Genomic DNA, 18,878 nt, shown 5'->3' with positions numbered 1-18,878 from the left:
TCTTAAAATATAAAATTCAAAATCTTAAAAGACAGAGGCCAGTAGACAAAATGCACATAATGAGGCCAACAATAAGATAAACAAAATTTGCTGTTTACATGGGACCTTTAATTGGAGCAGTACAAAAGGCATCTTATTAACAAATTAATACTTACAATTGAAAAAATACATGTCAAGTGTCAGTCTATTTATTAATATCAAAGCAGGGAGAAATTAAGTGACTAGCAATAAGATTAAAGAATCTATACAATGCAGGTTAAATGCTGCTGCTCCTGCTAAATCACTTCAGTCGTGTCTGACTCTGTGCGACCCCATAGACAGCAGCCCACCAGGCTCCCCCGTCCCTGGGATTCTCCAGGCAAGAACACTAGAGTGGGTTGCCATTTCCTTCTCCAATGCATGAAAGTAAAAAGTGAAAGTGAAGTCGCTCAGTTATGTCCGACTCTTAGCGACCCCATGGACTGCAGCCTACCAGACTCCTCCGTCCATGGGATTTTTCAGGCAAGAGTACTGAAGTGGGGTGCCACTGCCTTCTCGCTGGTAGGGAATGAAACTGCATTTAAATATGTATGCATAAACTGACTTTTTTACCAATGAGTTTGAAAGTGAAAGAAAGTATTAGTCACTCAGTCTTGTCTGACTTTTGGCGACCCCATGGAATGTAGCTCACCAGGCTTCTCTGTCCATGGAATTCTCAAGAGAAGAACAGTAGAGTGGGTTGCCATTTCCTACTCCAAGGGATCTTCCTGACCCAGGGATGGAGCCTGGGTCTTCTGCCTTGCAGGCAGATTCTTTACCCTCTGAGCCACCAGGGATGTCTAACTGCAAATTCCCTGAAGGAAGCTTCCCTAGAGATGATTTCATCTCTATTTAGAATCTGGAATTGATAAGGGTGTAAGACATGCTTTCAATCATTTGTAAATCAGTAAAATTTTAAAAATCATAGCTTTAAAGAGAACTAAATCTTTCTATGCAATATAATCAGAATTCTTAGAAATTTTGATTTTTCTGATTTGAATACCTCTAAAGTCTCACAACTTAGCCTGTCAAATCAATCATGGCATTTCAAAAAAGAATTTATATTTATAGATATTAAACATAAGAAAATTGGGCTTATCTAATTTTATTATCTTACAAAGATAATACGTCTATAAGATATTTTTGTTGTTGTTGTTGTTTAGTGTGTCAGTCATGTCCAACTCTTTGCAACCCCATGGACAGCACATCAGGCTTCCCTGTCCATCACCACCTCCTGGAGTTTGCTCAAATTCATGTCCATCAAGTCAGTGATGCCATCTAACCATCTCTATTGAACCCTTCTCTTGCCTTCAGTCTTTTGCAGCATCAGGGTCTTTCCCAATGAATCAGCTCTTTCCATCAGGTAGCCAAAGTATTGGAGCCTCAGCTTCAGCATCGGTCCTTCCAATGAATATTCAGAGTTGATTCCCTATAGGATTGACTGGTTTGATCTCCTTACAGTCCAAGGGTCACCACAGTTCGAAAGCATCAATTCTTTGGCACTCAGCCTTCTTTATGGTTCAACCCTTACATCCATATATGACTACTGAAAAACCATAGTTTTGATTATATGGACTTTTTTTTTTGGCAAAGTCATGTCTCTACTTTTCAATATTCTGTCTAGGTTTGTCAATATTTTTCTTCCAAAGAGCAAACTTCTTTTAATTTCATGGCTGCCGTCACTGACCACAGTGATTCTGGAGGAAAATAAAGTCTGTCACTTTCCATTGTTTCCCCATCTATCTGCCACGAAGTGACTGGACAGGACACTATGATCTTCATTTACTGAATATTGAATTTTAAGCCAGCTTTTTCACTCTCCTCTTTCACTTTCTTCAGGCTCTTTAGTTACTTTTTGCTTTCTGCCATTGCCATTAGGGTGGTGTCATCTGCATGTCTGAGGTTATTGCCATTTCTCCCGGCAGTCTTAATTCCATCCAGCTTGAGCTTCATCCAGCCCAGTATTTCACATGATGTACTTTGCGTATAAGTTGAATAAGCAGGGTGACAAAATACAGCCTTGACATACTCCTTTCCCAATTTTCAACCAGTCCGTTGTTCCATGTCCAGTTCTAACTGTTGCTTCTTGACCTGCATATGTTTCTCCAGACATTTTGCACCTTATTTTAAACCCTAATCTATATTATACAGATGGGCCATTCTGTGCACACAGGCAAGGTGTAGTTTATATATATGTGACTCATGTTTTGTGTACAGGCAGGCCTCAAAGATATTTTGGATTTGGTCCAGACAACCTCAGTAATGTGACTATCACAAAATAAAGCAAGTTACATGAATTTTTTTTTTTCTCTGTTCAGGAAGATTTATGTTTATTCTATATTGTAGTCTACTAAGTGTACAATAGCATTATATATTAAAAAGATATACACAACTTAATTTCCAATAGTTTATTGCTAAAAGAATGCTAACCATCATTTGAGCCTTAAAACACACTGATCACAGATCCCAGAATAACACGTTTCATTAATAATGAAATGGTTTGAAATAGTGCAAGAATTATCAAAATGTGACACAGAGATATGAAGTTAACAAATACTGTAGGAAAAATGGTGCCAATGTATTTCTTGACACACTGTTGCCATAAATGTACAATTTGTGGGGAAAATGCATTCTCTGTGAAGCACAATAAAAACAGGTATGCCTACATATCTTGGTGTTCTCATACATAAATCAACCCACAACAGGACACAAGTGAGTACTCTATCTGTGAGGATGCATGGATGTTTCCATGTCATCAGCTCTACTGAAATTGATCCATCTTTGCAAACAGGAACATTTGTGGAGTTTGAGTAAATGGTCTGAGATATATAGGGGCACTTATAGGGCTGTTCTGGAGAAGGTGATGGCACCCCACTCTAGTACTCTTGCCTGGAAAATCTCAAGGATGGAGGAGCGTGGTAGGCTGCAGTCTGTGGGGTCGCTAAGAGTCGGACACCACTGAGCGACTTCACTTTCACTTTTCACTTTCATGCATTGGAGAAGAAAATGGCAACCCACTCCAGTATTCTTGCCTGGAGAATCCCAGGAATGGGGGAGTATGGTGGGCTGCCGTCTATGAGGTCACACAGAGTGGGACACGACTGAGGTGACTTAGCAGCAGCATAGGGCTATTCATGACCATAGGACTGTGAACTCCAAATTCCAGTGAGGAGAACTAACTAACTAAATAAATAAATGGAGGGCTTCCCTGGCAGTCCAATGGTTATGATTCTGTGCTTCCACTACAGGGAATGTGGGTTCAATCCCTGGTCGAACGACCAAGATCCCACATGTTGCATGGCCACAGGCACCCCAAAAGAAAAAGCCAACTCAAAGAAAACCTGGTTCTGGCTATTTCTACAGTTCAGTCATCAAAACTATAGTCTGAATGACTTTTCTGGGTAAACAAAGGGTTTTACCAATTGCCCGTGGAGAGTATCACCAGTATCACTAACCTTACATCCTTCAATCTAAAGATACTTGGAGGGCTTCCCTGGAGGCTCAGTGGTAAAGAATCCAGCTGCCAGTACAAGAGTCATGGCTGCAATCCCTGGTCTGGGAGAATCCCACATCCCACAAAGCAACTAAGCTCATGCACCACAACTATTGAGCCTGTGCTCTAGAACCTGGGAACCAAAACTACTGAGCCCACATGCCACATCTACTAAACCCTCACACCCTATAGACCATGCTCTATAACAAGACACCACGATGAGAAGCCAATGCACCGTAAGTAGAGCACTCTCCACTCACCACAACTAGAAGTCTCCACTCACTGCCTGAGCAAATGTCTTTTAATTTCATGGCTGCTGGCACTGACCACTGTGATTCTGGAGCCCAGGAAAATAATGTCTGTCACTTTCCATTGTGTCCCCATCTATCTGCCTCGAAGTGACTGGACCAGATACTATGATCTTCATTTATTGAATGTTGAATTTTAAGCCAGCTTTTTCACTCTTCTCTTTCACTTTCATCAAAAGGCTCATTAGTTCCTCTTTGCTTTCTGCCCGAGCAGCAACAGAGACCCAGCACAGCCAAAAATAAATAAATAAATAAATTATAAAGACACTTGGAGAAAATCTTATTTTATTTGCTTTACAATGGCTCCTTTCTGTTTTTCCAACCAGGTTGGTCTCTGATGATGACACCAACTTGTTAGACACTTGCACCTGGATCTCTCTTCACACATCAAACTCAACATAATCAACATCCAATGCCCCACACAAAACAACCCCTTCCTTTGTCTTTCCCACTTTACTCTCACGATTTCTTTCCTAGGCTCAGGGGCTGAACTGTCCACCTTACTTCCCTGAGTAAAGCACGGTGCCAAGCCCTGAAGACTACTCTTGCAGTGTTTCATGACTCAGTTCTTCATTTTAAGGTCCACAGTCAGCACCAGAGTGCCAGGTTGCATCACCTTTTAAAAAACAAGCTAAAACAAACTCTTTCCTTAAAAATAAACAGTGCAAATGAATTTGAAAAGTAAATACTAGCTAGCCTCAACACTCTGAAAAAAACATTTTCAAGACGACATTTTTACTTTCTAGTCTACTCTATGTGGTCTTGAAGGCACAAGTTCACATATATAAACAAAATGGGATTAATACGAACATACGGTTACATTTTTTCATTTAGTACTTCATAAGAACATTTATTTTAATAACTACAAAATATTACAATATATGTGATCATTTACCAAACCCTCTACTGCTGGATATTTAGGCAATCTCCAATAATTTACTATTATATATAACTCTGTTAAATATCCTTGAAGCTAAATCTTGTTTTTGCAAACAACCTTAATCATTTCCTTCAGATAAACTCTCAGACGTGGAACTGCTGAGAATCAAATATGAACATTTTCAGAGGAAGCCGTTAAGCTATTAACCTACCCTCCAGAAATACGATACCATTTTCTACTCCCACTCGATTCCCTGCACATTCACAAACCTGGATGTTCAGAGCTTTGTTTTAATTGACATATGTTTGATCCCCAAAAGTGGAATCACTTTCCCAAGACATTTTGTTGGAGGCACAACAGCTCCGGGCTCCCTGCCTCCCGCATCTGCCTACTCTGGTCCTCATGCTCTCACTTCTCGGATTAAACTCCCAACAGTCGGCTCTGTGCCCATCACTCCATCCCAGGATGTCTCTTCTACACAACCGTCCCAACTGATGCACATGTCCACAAGTCAGCTTCCTTGGGGTCACTCAGTACTTTTCAGGTTTGAGTATGAAAGTGTCTGCTGCACACCTGGTAGCTGATTTTCTGAAATGCTCTGCAGGTGCCTAGTTCTTCACTCACTGGATCAGGACATCATGTTTTTGCTTATGTTGACCCCAACTCCTAAAGAACTTTCACATGCATTTCTACTGAATGCATTTCCATCTGCTGGAACCCTAACCACACATCACTAAGTCTCTCTCACATGCCTGAATCCTTGGAAATGCTCCCCCTGTCCCCTCATGTGGGCTTGTCCCAATCCTAACAGATGTTATGGCATTTAAAAAAAAAAAAAAAAGACAGATATTATTTTTGTAAAAACCTCTATAAAAATTATGACCTCTTTCTAGCTTACAAAGTTAATATAGTCATTTTCTTGTTTCTTTGGATGAACTGTACATGTTGACAGCAGAATCTGTATTGGATTTGACTGTCTTTATTTGTATTATCTGTGGTGTCCTGAGAAAAAGAAGCTTCCATGGGGAACTTAGATTTTAACTCAGGCCAGACAAATTTATGGAAAATCTATCACCATATTATTTAGATATATGATAAACCATACAGAGAAAGACACAACAGATGGACCCTACAGCTATAGATACAACTTCAAATGGCCAGCACCTATTTTCTCATGGGACAGACAATTTTTGCAATACAAGTGGTTATGGTCATTTTACACCTAATGAAAATGATGGCCATCTTTATCCAAACAATTACTCTGATCCCCATACTGGGTGCTTTACATGTATTATCTTGTTAAGTCGTACAACAACCCTACAGGCTACATCCTATCACTTCCATTTTGCAAAAGAAAAGATTGAGGCTTAGTTAGATGAATTAGTCTGCCTGAAATATCAGGGCCCATCAGTCACAGGATGGGACTCAAATCCACATCCTCGGGCTCTTTTCTCTATCTGCTGATGGCCTCCTTATCACCTGGATGGCCTGGCACCTTATCATGTCCCTCTGTGAAGCTAGAACAGAGAAAGTGGGAAGGAGTGTAGCTGCAATTAAATGTACAGGCTTAACATAGAGATCCTATGACGAGAGAGTTAAAGCATGAAGTGAATACAGGGATGTACGTGGTGAGGGGGGAACAAAGAGTGTGCCTCCAGGAGCCTTGTCCCCCCTGCACTGCCCTCAGCCTGGCCGCTTCCCACACTGCTTCACCATGAAGATGGCTGCCTGGGTGCCACATCCAGGTAGGACGAGATCTGCTGAGAGGTGAGATGCTGTCCTGCCTGGCACCTTGGATGACTGAGGGAAACCTTTCTGAGAGGAACCCATAACCTCCTTCAAGTCCCTCAAGGTTCCTTGGGCTGCCTGGAATGATTCCTGAAGAGAGAATACCTCAGATCAGTCAAATTCACCCAAGTCTTAGAGCAAAGCTGGGCTCTGCTATGAGACTTCCCTGGTGGTCCACTGGTTAAAGCTCCTGACTTCCAATGTTCAGTCCCTGGTTGGGGGACTGAGGCCCCACATGCTGCTCTTGTGGCCAATAAACAAATAATTTAAACAACAACAACAAACTGGTCTCTGCCATCCTGGGAGGGGGAAGTGGCATTACAGGCAGTAAATCTGCCTGCCTCCATGTTCTGGATTCAGAAGCAAGAGATAGAAGATTGAGACATACGGTAACCTGAAGGTGAGCCCCTGTGCATCTTTCTTGGAGAGAAAATGGCAAATGAGGTACATTGCTTTTCTCCATCATAAATCTCTACAAGAGGCACTTATCAACGCCTGTGAGCAGCTGTCAGTGGGCTTTTAATGACTCATTTGAATAGATGTCTATCACTTTGCTAGAATCTATTTCTGTTCAAATGAAAATAAAGAGAGGTTAATTAACAGGAAAAAAAAAAAAGAGTGTGCCTGACGTCAGGTGCACCGGCTGTCGGCAGGAAGAACTGACACCCACAGCTGGGCTGACAGAGAAACCTGCAGCTGAGTGGGGCACATGGTACCTGGGGAACAGACCAGAGAGACATCATGCCCTGCTTGGGGCAGGAAGACTCATTTTTTATCCCATTAGGTGGTGAAAGAACTGCATACACTGCTACACTCAGCTCTTTCTGACTCCAGGTCCAGGCAGGGCTGAGCCTGTGGGAAATCCCTTCAGTCCCTGCAGTAGGTTGGTGGGGAAGTTGGGAGCAGGATGAAAACTGCCTGTGATGACGACAGACTCCACTGAAAAGATGCAAATAAATGCAGTAGAATCACACAGAATTAGATTATATTGTAAAGGCCCAACTTATAGAATATAAAAGTAAGTAAATCTGTAGGGTTAGGTGGCAGAGATTTTTCTAGAGCCTCCTGCTCAGTCACAATAGGGGTTTGGGTGATTCATGAGCTCAGTCTCAAACTGTCTAAGGATATTTCTTGGAAATCACTAGCTATCAGTCATCAAAAACTGTCTTTGGGAGAAAAAGTAATTTACTAGAAGGTCCTGTTTAAATGCAATGCTGAGAAAGTGAGCTGAATGGGCCTGAGACTCTGCATTTCTAAGAAGCTCCAGGAGATGCAGGTGCTACTGACCCTGGCACCAGAGTCTAAATCACAAGGAATTAGGAAGTTGGCAGGGGAAGGGGGACACGCTGAGAATGAAGGGAGGGGTTTCTAGGAAAATATTATGTTAAAAAGGAGAAAAATATTTTTTGCACATTATACCAAGGTCTCGTAAGCATCTGTAAAAATGTATTATCCAAGTAATAGCTGTGAGCAAAAACAAACAAAATTAGTCTACCTCTAGAGCTGAAAAATGCTTTAATATGGCCCAGGACTCTCTAAAATCATCAAATCAACCACAAAAATCATCTAAATAAAAAATGTAGCCCATGTTCAGAAAACCAGGAAACCTAAGGTACTATTTACCTCAGTTTTTTTTTTTTTTAAATTTTTGGCTGAGCTGGGTCATGATTGCTGTGTTCAGTTCAGTTCAGTTCAGTCGCTCAGTCGTGTCCAACTCTTTGCGATCCCATGAATCGGAGCATGCCAGGCCTCCCTGTCCATCACCAACTCCTGGAGTTCACTCAGACTCATGTCCATCGAGTCAGTGATGCCATCCAGCCATCTCATCCTCTGTCGTCCCCTTCTCCTCCTGCCCTCAATCCCTCCCAGCATCAGAGTGTTTTCCAATGAGTCAACTCTTTCCATGAGGTGGCCAAAGTACTGGAGTTTCAGCTTTAGCATCATTCCCTCCAAAGCAATCCCAGGGCTGATCTCCTTCAAATGGACTGGTTGGATCTCCTTGCAGTCCAAGGGACTCTCAAGAGTCTTCTCCAACACCACAGTTCAAAAGCATCAATTCTTTGGTGCTCAGCCTTCTTCACAGTCCAACTTTCACATCCATACATGACCACAGGAAAAACCATAGCCTTGACTAGATGGACCTTTGTTGGCAAAGTAATGTCTCTGCTTTTGAATATGCTATGTAGGTTGGACATAACTTTTCTTCCAAGGAGTAAGTGTCTTTTAATATCACGGCTGCAGTCACCATCTGCAGTGATTTTGGAACCCAAAAAAATAAAGTCTGACACTGTTTCCACTGTTTCCCTATCTGTTTCCCATGAAGTGATGGGGCCAGATGCCATGATCTTCATTTTCTGAATGTTGAGCTTTAACCCAACTTTTTCACTCTCCACTTTCACTTTCATCAAGAGGCTTTTTAGTTCCTCTTTCTGCCATAAGGGTGGTGTCATCTGCATATCTGATGTTATTGATATTTCTCCCAGCAATCTTGATTCCAGATTGTGCTTCTTCTAGCCCAGTGTTTCTCATGATGTACTCTGCATATAAGTTAAATAAGCAGGGTGACAATATACAGCCTTGCCATACTCCTTTTCCTATTTGGAACCAGTCTGTTGTTCCATGTCCAGTTTTAACTGTTGCTTCCTGACCTGCATACAGGTTTCTCAAGAGGCAGGTCAGGTGGTCTGGTATTCCCATCTCTTACAGAATTTTCCACAGTTTATTGTGATCCAGGCTGTCTCTAGTTGTGATGAGTGTGGGCTATGCCTTGTTGCAGTGCACGGGCTTCTCACTCCTTTTGTTCCTGAGCACAAGCTTGAGTAGTTGTGGCATGCAGGCTCAGTAGTTGTGCCACATGGACTTACTTGCTCTTCGGCAGGTGGAATCTTCTCAGACTAGGGATTGAACCAGTGTTCCCTGCACCGGCAGGTGAATTCTTCTCCACTGCAAAACGAGGGAAGTCTTGGTTCTTTATTTTCACTTGCTATTTCTTCTATGGATTAAAATCCTGCATAGTACCTACTACACTTTCCTATTGGCCGTAACTTCCAGGAATCCTGACAGCAGAAGGAATGAGGAAAACAGAATAAAGCCTCCCTTCTGCTAGGCTGGTTCACTCACATGTCCCCTCCCCACCGACAGCAGCCTCTCTCAATCAAATCCAACACCAAACGTGTCTCCTGGAGTGACGGGGGTGGGGACCATAAGCAGAAGAGGAATAGGTAGGATATACACACGTGAAGTGAAATGCTTTCATAAACATGCTGCCCAGGTATCATCTCCCCACACAGAAATGAAGCTAATGGCGATACTGTGTCAAGTTGCTACAGTCATTAATTCAGTCTCCAAATTTAATTTGCCTGAAACATTTTAGAATATCAATAATCCTATGATTTTCAGGTATTAAGAAGGAAGAATAAAGAATCTGTTATGTTCCTAAGTTGTGTTACAGAGTTTCTTAGATAATTCATATTCTATGCCTTTGGGGAAAATTTAAGACAAGTGCAAGTTAACAGAATTACATTTACAATGGAAAATCTGACAGACACATTGTCTGACAGTAAATAACCATTGCCTTGAGTGCTCTAGGGGACAGGATTATATCAAGAGCTGTGGTTAATGTTTTCCTGACACACCAGTTCACCTTATTTCTGACCTACACTGGAACTGGAAATAATTAAGACCAGCTTTTGCCCTGTGACTAACTGAAGCTGCTCTCTGGGTAGCATTTGGGGATTAAGTTGAATATTTATTTTTTTTCATTTTTATGTTACAAGGGTATTATTCACTAAATTACAGCTACAGTCCACTAGATGGGTCTGTGGTGCTGAGAGTTTTAAAGAGCAGTTCTTTCCATTATTCAGAGCTGTCTTGTGTATGTGTTGGTTACTGGCTGCTCACACCTGCTACTCACCCTCGAAACCAGCAGTCCCTAAGCACCTCTCTGTGCCCTGCAGAATGCCACTTTCTGGGGAAAAAAGATGAAAACAAGATGCTCCCTGATTTTAAAAAACCTCAAGGTACTTACTGTGAAATACAGATTCCAAATTATAAAGCATGCTATAGGTGGTAGCTTTTATTTTCATTATAGTAAAATTCACATAACATAAAATTTAACTGCATAACCATTTTTTAGTGGACAGTTTGGTGTTCAGTATATTCACATTGTTGTACAGCCAAGCTCGAGAAATTTTTTGCCTGCTAAAACTGAAATTCTATACCCATTAAACAAACAACTTCCCATTTCCCATCCACCAGTCCCTGGAGACCACCATCCTACTTCCTGTCTCCTTGAATTTGACTACTCTAGGAATCTCACATAAGTGGAATCAGAGTATTCATTCCCTTTGTGTCTGGCTTATACCATTTGGAAAGATATCATGAAGGTTTTTCCATAGGTCAGAATTTTCTTCCTTTTTAAAACTGAAGAATATTTCATTGTAAGGATTTAGTTCCTTCCAACTTTTGGCTACTGTGAAAACAGTGTACCATAATTTCTATCTTAAAAGAAAAGATAAGACACTAACGAAGAATTGAGGGTCTCAAAGATTTGTTAGATCAACTCAGAAAATGAGGAGACGTTCACCAGCCAGATGATGGAGGGAACAGGTCTCTGAGGTAGAGGCGCAGCGTGCACACTGAAAACCGGGAGTGCACGGTGCTTTGGGAGAACCTATACACGACCTGATTGCAGGGGTGTGCGTAAGTCAGGAGACATACTGGCTTCAGAGGGAGATGGGGAAGAGCTTCCTACTACCTTGCCTGTTCTGGTTTAGTCTCTTCAAGACACTGTCCTGGGCCCAGCTGAGAGCCTCAAGCTTAACGAGAAAGGAACATCACCAGCAGACATGGACAATGGCAGGTCTAGGTCACAGCCTCTGTGCCATCTCCCATGTGGATCTTCCCTGCTCCCTTCAAGGTGCTTTTGACTTTGAGCAAGTCTCCAGGCCCTGCCTCCATCTGAGGCCCTGGTTCCTCACCCCTGACTGGGTCATGATTCAGGCTCTTCTCTTCCTGACAGCCCCTACTGGACTAGGCTTAGGGCTGTGGTCTGGTTCCGGCAGCAACTCACCCAGGCCAGTAAGGATCAGTTATGTGCTAAAGAAAGAAGCAGTCTGTGGGTGGGAGGGCAGGGGCATGGCAGCTCAGTGTGGGTGAGTAGAGGACAAGTCCACAGCAAAAACCCAGGGACAGAGGAGCAGGCTACACCAGAGGGCACCGTGGGAGGAAAAGAAGAAACACAAAGAAGAAAAGATGGGGAACATTGCTGGTGGTCCAGTGGCTAAGAACCTGTGCTCCCAAAGCAAGGGGCCTGGGTTCCATTCCTGATCAGGGGAACTATTAACAGATCCTACATGCTGCAACTAAGAGTGTGCATGCCACAGTGAAGATCAAAGATCCTGTGTGCCACAACTAAGACCAGCACAGCCAAATAAATAAATAAAAATATATTAAAAATAAAAGATGGAAAGGAATGAAATATTGGAGAGTTAGGAACAGGGAGCCAGGGCAGACTACACAGTCTTTGTTATGAATAATTAGGTGTCACATATTGTGCCCTGGGTCAGGTTAAGATCAAGGCCTGGAGCCCATGACCCATCAACCACCAGGAAGGAGCTGGTGACACAGGGAAAAAAATGCTGGTATCCCCATTCCATGGTCAGTTTCCAAGAAAGATTCAGGGACAGTGTCACTGATCTAATCTGCATCCATTAGGAACAGAGTCCCCTGTACACAGACAAGGAAGCCAAGACCAGAAGTGGTGCTAAAACTTTAGCTGGATTTTAGAGAGGCAAATGGCTTAAACTAACCTTTTCTCTTGTGCCAATGGACATTCCCATGTTCTTCAATACCAGAGGCCCATCCAAGCTGTACCTGAAGTTCATATTAGAAAAGTGAATCACTCCACTCTGGGGCCAGGATGGAGGTGGACGATATTCACATTCCCAGGGTGCTTCTTTCTCATGATCTGTATATTCAATCCCCCTTTCTACTGAAATCATCTGAAACACATATGACATCACATAAGTTAGTGTCAGGGGGTCTTATTTATGGATGATCAGAGACTGTAAGTAAAACCTTCTGCTTTCCTATGGTTTAGAACATCCTGGGCTCAGAATCCATAAAGGACAGAAGTAGGAGTCTGATGAGGCCTTGGATGATTTGCAAACTTGTTCACTCAGGCTTAATTGAAGAAAGTAGGGAAAACCACACGCTATTCGATATGACCTAAAACAAATCCCTTACAAATTATACAGTAGAAGTGACAAGCAGATTCAAGGGATTAGTTATGATAGACAAAAGTGCCTGAAGATCTATGGACAGAGGTTTGTTAACACTCTACAGGAGTGGTAACAAAAACATCCTCAGAAAAAGAAATGGAACAAGTCAAAATGGTTGTCTGAGAAGGCCTTACAAGTAGCTGAAGAAAGAAGAGAAGCTAAAGGCAAAGGAGTAAAGGAGATATATACCCATCTCAATGCAGAGTTCCAAAGAATAGCACAGAGGGATAAGAAAGCCTTCCTAAGTGATCAATGCCAAAAACATAGAGGAAACAATAGAAAAGGAAAGATCAGAGATTCTCTCAATAAAACTAGAAATACCAAGAGAGCATTCCTTCAAGGATGGGCACAATAAAGGGCAGAAATTGTATGGATCTAACAGAAGCAGAAGATATTAAGAAGCAGTGGCAAGAACACATGGAAAACTATATATAAAAAAAAAATCTTAATAACCCAAATAGCTACAATGGTTGATCACTCACTTAGAACAGACATTCTGGAACATGAAGTCAAGTGGCCTAGAAAGCATCATGATGAAGAAACCTAGTGGAGGTGACAGAATTCTAGCTGGTCTATTTCAAATCCTAAAAGATGATGCTGTGAAAGTGCTGCACTCAATATGCTAGCAAATTTGGAAACTCAGCAGTGGCCACAGGACTGGACAGGTCACTTTTCATTCCCATCCCAAAGAAAGGCAGTGCCAAAGAATATTCAAATTACCACACAATTGCACTCATTTCACATGCTAGCAAGGTAATGCTCAAAATCCTTCACTCTAGGCTTCAATAGTACGTGAATCAAAACTTCCAAGTGTATAAACTGTATTTAGAAAAAGCTAGAGGAACGGGAGATCAAATTGTGAAACAATCCACTGGATCATCGAAAAAGCAACAGAATTCCAGAAAAACATCTGCTTCATTGACTACACTACAGCCTTTGACTGTGTGGGTCACAGCAAACTGAGGAAAATTCTTAAAGAGATAGAGAATACCAGGCCACCTTACCTGCCTCCTGTGAAACCTGTATGCGGTCAAGGAGCACAGTTGGAACCAGACATGGAAAACTTGGTTCCAAACAACTGGTTCCAAACAATTTGGACTGCTTCCAAATTGGGAAAGGAGTACATCAAGACTGTATATTGTCACCTTGCTTATTTGACTTATATGCAGAGTACATCATGCGAAAAGCTGGGCTGGATGAAGCACAAGCTGCATCAAGATTGCTGGGAGAAATATTAGTAACATCAGATATGCATCTGACACCACCTAATCGTAGAAAGTGAAGAGGAACTAAAGAGCCTCTTGATAAAAGTGAAAGAGGGGTGTGAAAAAACTGGCTTAAAACTCAACATTCAAGAAACTAAGATCTTGCCATCCTGTCTCATCACTTCATTGCAGTAGATGGGAAACAGTGGAAACAATGACAGACTTTATTTCCAAAATCACTGCAGATGGTGACTGCAGCCATGAAATTAAAAGATGCTTGCTCCTGGGAAGAGGAGCTGTAACAAACCTTGACAGAATATTAAAAAGCAGAGACATCACTTTGCTGACAAAGTCCATGTAGTCAAGCCTATGGTTTTCCCAGTACCAATGTGAGAATTAGACCATAAAGAAGGCTGGGCACTGAAGAACTGATGCTTTTGAACTGTGGTTTGGAGAAGATTGTTGAGAGTCCCTTAGATAGCAAGGAGATCAAAACCAGTCAATCCTAAAGGAAATCAACCCTGAATTTTCTTGGAAGGACTGATGATGAAGCTGAAGCTCCAGTACTTTGGCCACCTGATATGAAGAGATGACTCATTGAAAACACCCTGATCCTAGGAAAGATGGAAGGCAGTGGATAAGGGTACAAAAGTGGACAAGATGGTTGGATGGCATCACCAATTTAATGGACCTGAGTCTGAAGCAAACTCCAAGCAATAGTGGAAGAACTGAAAACAACTGGTGTGCTGCTTCCATGGGGTTGCAAAGTGTTGGGCATGAATCAGTGACTGGATGACAATAACCTGTATCCATATGCTTCGGGAAATAAGATGTTGTATTTATTTTTCATGTGTTTTAATTCACTACAATGCATTTATGACACTGAAGAAAATGCACTTGATTGGTCCTCATTTTGTAGGATTAAACTTGAGAAAGAATCATCATCAGAATGGGCTCCAGGATTACTAATGTATAAGCGGCAGTTTGTCATTGCTTGAACTTGCATATATTAACTTTAGAAAAAGTAAAGGGCCAATAAAAGCTTATATCTTCAGAAACCAGATTTCTGTAAAATTTTTGGAAGTGTTTCTCTAGTGCACCAACTCCTATGCAAAATATACTTTGGGAAACTTGACTCAACCATAAAGATCCTTTTAACTTTTATGTTTAAGTTACATTGGAGGAGAAATAGCTTCACTTTTGAGGAACTTCCTTAACTAACCCCTAGGGTGTTTTCTGGCGGATATCCTGTAATGGGAATGGGGGACACTGAGAATCTTTCTGTTCTGACTTGACTCCACCATCTTTCTCCCGTGAACACTCATTGGAGAGCTCTCCCCATCACCTGGCTGTACATGTAAGATACATAGAAGTCCTGAGGATGTCAATGTCCAAGAGGGTTGGCTACTTCAGTAGCAGATTTGCTTTGAAAAAATGTCATTCTTTCTGTATCACAGGTGCAACTTAAAGAATCCATCGAAGGTCTTCCTGCTAAAATGAATACTGAATTAGCAGAAATCTGGCTTGAACTTGAGTGCTGGTCAGAACACTGGTATGCCTTGCCAGGGCTCTTCTCAGGAAGAATCAGGAGTTGATTCTTGACAAAGGCCACATCATATGTGATCCAAGGTAATGGACTGAGCCCCAGGAAATCTTGAATCTGACTGTGAAAGGTTGTAAATGGAAAACATTTAATGAATCTTCACGAAATGTTTCTAAGTGCTCGCTTGGCCTCATGGATATCTGGTGATAATATTAATCAGAAAACAAAGGATAGAAAAACAAGTACATGTTATACTCAGGCTTAATTGAAGAAAGTAGGGAAAACCACACGCTATTCGATATGACCTAAAACAAATCCCTTACAAATTATACAGTAGAAGTGACAAGCAGATTCAAGGGATTAGTTATGATAGACAAAAGTGCCTGAAGATCTATGGACAGAGGTTTGTTAACACTCTACAGGAGTGGTAACAAAAACATCCTCAGAAAAAGAAATGGAACAAGTCAAAATGGTTGTCTGAGAAGGCCTTACAAGTAGCTGAAGAAAGAAGAGAAGCTAAAGGCAAAGGAGTAAAGGAGATATATACCCATCTCAATGCAGAGTTCCAAAGAATAGCACAGAGGGATAAGAAAGCCTTCCTAAGTGATCAATGCCAAAAACATAGAGGAAACAATAGAAAAGGAAAGATCAGAGATTCTCTCAATAAAACTAGAAATACCAAGAGAGCATTCCTTCAAGGATGGGCACAATAAAGGGCAGAAATTGTATGGATCTAACAGAAGCAGAAGATATTAAGAAGCAGTGGCAAGAACACATGGAAAACTATATATAAAAAAAAAATCTTAATAACCCAAATAGCTACAATGGTTGATCACTCACTTAGAACAGACATTCTGGAACATGAAGTCAAGTGGCCTAGAAAGCATCATGATGAAGAAACCTAGTGGAGGTGACAGAATTCTAGCTGGTCTATTTCAAATCCTAAAAGATGATGCTGTGAAAGTGCTGCACTCAATATGCTAGCAAATTTGGAAACTCAGCAGTGGCCACAGGACTGGACAGGTCACTTTTCATTCCCATCCCAAAGAAAGGCAGTGCCAAAGAATATTCAAATTACCACACAATTGCACTCATTTCACATGCTAGCAAGGTAATGCTCAAAATCCTTCACTCTAGGCTTCAATAGTACGTGAATCAAGAACTTCCAAGTGTATAAACTGTATTTAGAAAAAGCTAGAGGAACGGGAGATCAAATTGTGAAAAATCCACTGGATCATCGAAAAAGCAACAGAATTCCAGAAAAACATCTGCTTCATTGACTACACTACAGCCTTTGACTGTGTGGGTCACAGCAAACTGAGGAAAATTCTTAAAGAGATAGAGAATACCAGGCCACCTTACCTGCCTCCTGTGAAACCTGTATGCGGTCAAGGAGCACAGTTGGAACCAGACATGGAAAACTTGGTTCCAAACAACTGGTTCCAAACAATTTGGACTGCTTCCAAATTGGGAAAGGAGTACATCAAGACTGTATATTGTCACCTTGCTTATTGACTTATATGCAGAGTACATCATGCGAAAAGCTGGGCTGGATGAAGCACAAGCTGCATCAAGATTGCTGGGAGAAATATTAGTAACATCAGATATGCATCTGACACCACCTAATCGTAGAAAGTGAAGAGGAACTAAAGAGCCTCTTGATAAAAGTGAAAGAGGGGTGTGAAAAAACTGGCTTAAAACTCAACATTCAAGAAACTAAGATCTTGCCATCCTGTCTCATCACTTCATTGCAGTAGATGGGAAACAGTGGAAACAATGACAGACTTTTATTTCCAAAATCACTGCAGATGGTGACTGCAGCCATGAAATTAAAAGATGCTTGCTCCTGGGAAGAGGAGCTGTAACAAACCTTGACAGAAATATTAAAAAGCAGAGACATCACTTTGCTGACAAAGTCCATGTAGTCAAGCCTATGGTTTTCCCAGTACCAATGTGAGAATTAGACCATAAAGAAAGGCTGGGCACTGAAGAACTGATGCTTTTGAACTGTGGTTTGGAGAAGATTGTTGAGAGTCCCTTAGATAGCAAGGAGATCAAAACCAGTCAATCCTAAAGGAAATCAACCCTGAATTTTCCTTGGAAGGACTGATGATGAAGCTGAAGCTCCAGTACTTTGGCCACCTGATATGAAGAGATGACTCATTGAAAACACCCTGATCCTAGGAAAGATGGAAGGCAGGTGGATAAGGGTACAAAAGTGGACAAGATGGTTGGATGGCATCACCAATTTAATGGACCTGAGTCTGAAGCAAACTCCAAGCAATAGTGGAAGAACTGAAAACAACTGGTGTGCTGCTTCCATGGGGTTGCAAAGTGTTGGGCATGAATCAGTGACTGGATGACAATAACCTGTATCCATATGCTTCGGGAAATAAGATGTTGTATTTATTTTTCATGTGTTTTAATTCACTACAATGCATTTATGACACTGAAGAAAATGCACTTGATTGGTCCTCATTTTGTAGGATTAAACTTGAGAAAGAATCATCATCAGAATGGGCTCCAGGATTACTAATGTATAAGCGGCAGTTTGTCATTGCTTGAACTTGCATATATTAACTTTAGAAAAAGTAAAGGGCCAATAAAAGCTTATATCTTCAGAAACCAGATTTCTGTAAAATTTTTGGAAGTGTTTCTCTAGTGCACCAACTCCTATGCAAAATATACTTTGGGAAACTTGACTCAACCATAAAGATCCTTTTAACTTTTATGTTTAAGTTACATTGGAGGAGAAATAGCTTCACTTTTGAGGAACTTCCTTAACTAACCCCTAGGGTGTTTTCTGGCGGATATCCTGTAATGGGAATGGGGGACACTGAGAATCTTTCTGTTCTGACTTGACTCCACCATCTTTCTCCGTGAACACTCATTGGAGAGCTCTCCCATCACCTGGCTGTACATGTAAGATACATAGAAGTCCTGAGGATGTCAATGTCCAAGAGGGTTGGCTACTTCAGTAGCAGTTTGCTTTGAAAAAATGTCATTCTTTCTGTATCCACAGGTGCAACTTAAAGAATCCATCGAAGGTCTTCCTGCTAAAATGAATACTGAATTAGCAGAAATCTGGCTTGAACTTGAGTGCTGGTCAGAACAACTGGTATGCCTTGCCAGGGCTCTTCTCAGGAAGAATCAGAGTATGATTCTTGACAAAGCCACATCATATGTATCCAAGGTAATGGGACTGGAGCCCCAGGAAATCTTGAATCTGACTGTGAAAGGTTGTAAATGGAAAACATTTAATGAATCTTCACGAAATGTTTCTAAGTGCTCGCTTGGCCTCATGGATATCTGGTGATAATATTAATCAGAAAACAAAGGATAGAAAAACAAGTACATGTTAT

General features: G+C 41.4%; 1 protein-coding gene across 1 annotated transcript in view; it reads right to left on the bottom strand.

The window, feature by feature from the left end:
• LOC101902555 (ATP-binding cassette sub-family C member 4) overlaps positions 1 to 18,878 on the bottom strand; it is a 313,640-nt gene that overhangs the window by 55,148 nt on the left and 239,614 nt on the right. The window contains 1 exon segment of the mRNA XM_059884434.1: positions 12,298 to 12,489. Coding sequence (XP_059740417.1) covers positions 12,298 to 12,489 — 192 coding nt within the window.

Source organism: Bos taurus, unplaced genomic scaffold, assembly GCF_002263795.3.
Source record: "Bos taurus isolate L1 Dominette 01449 registration number 42190680 breed Hereford unplaced genomic scaffold, ARS-UCD2.0 Leftover_ScbfJmS_1899, whole genome shotgun sequence".
NCBI lineage: Eukaryota > Metazoa > Chordata > Mammalia > Artiodactyla > Bovidae > Bos > Bos taurus.
The sequence above is the reverse complement of the archived record's forward strand: the minus strand, read 5'-3'. Positions and strand labels throughout refer to the sequence as shown.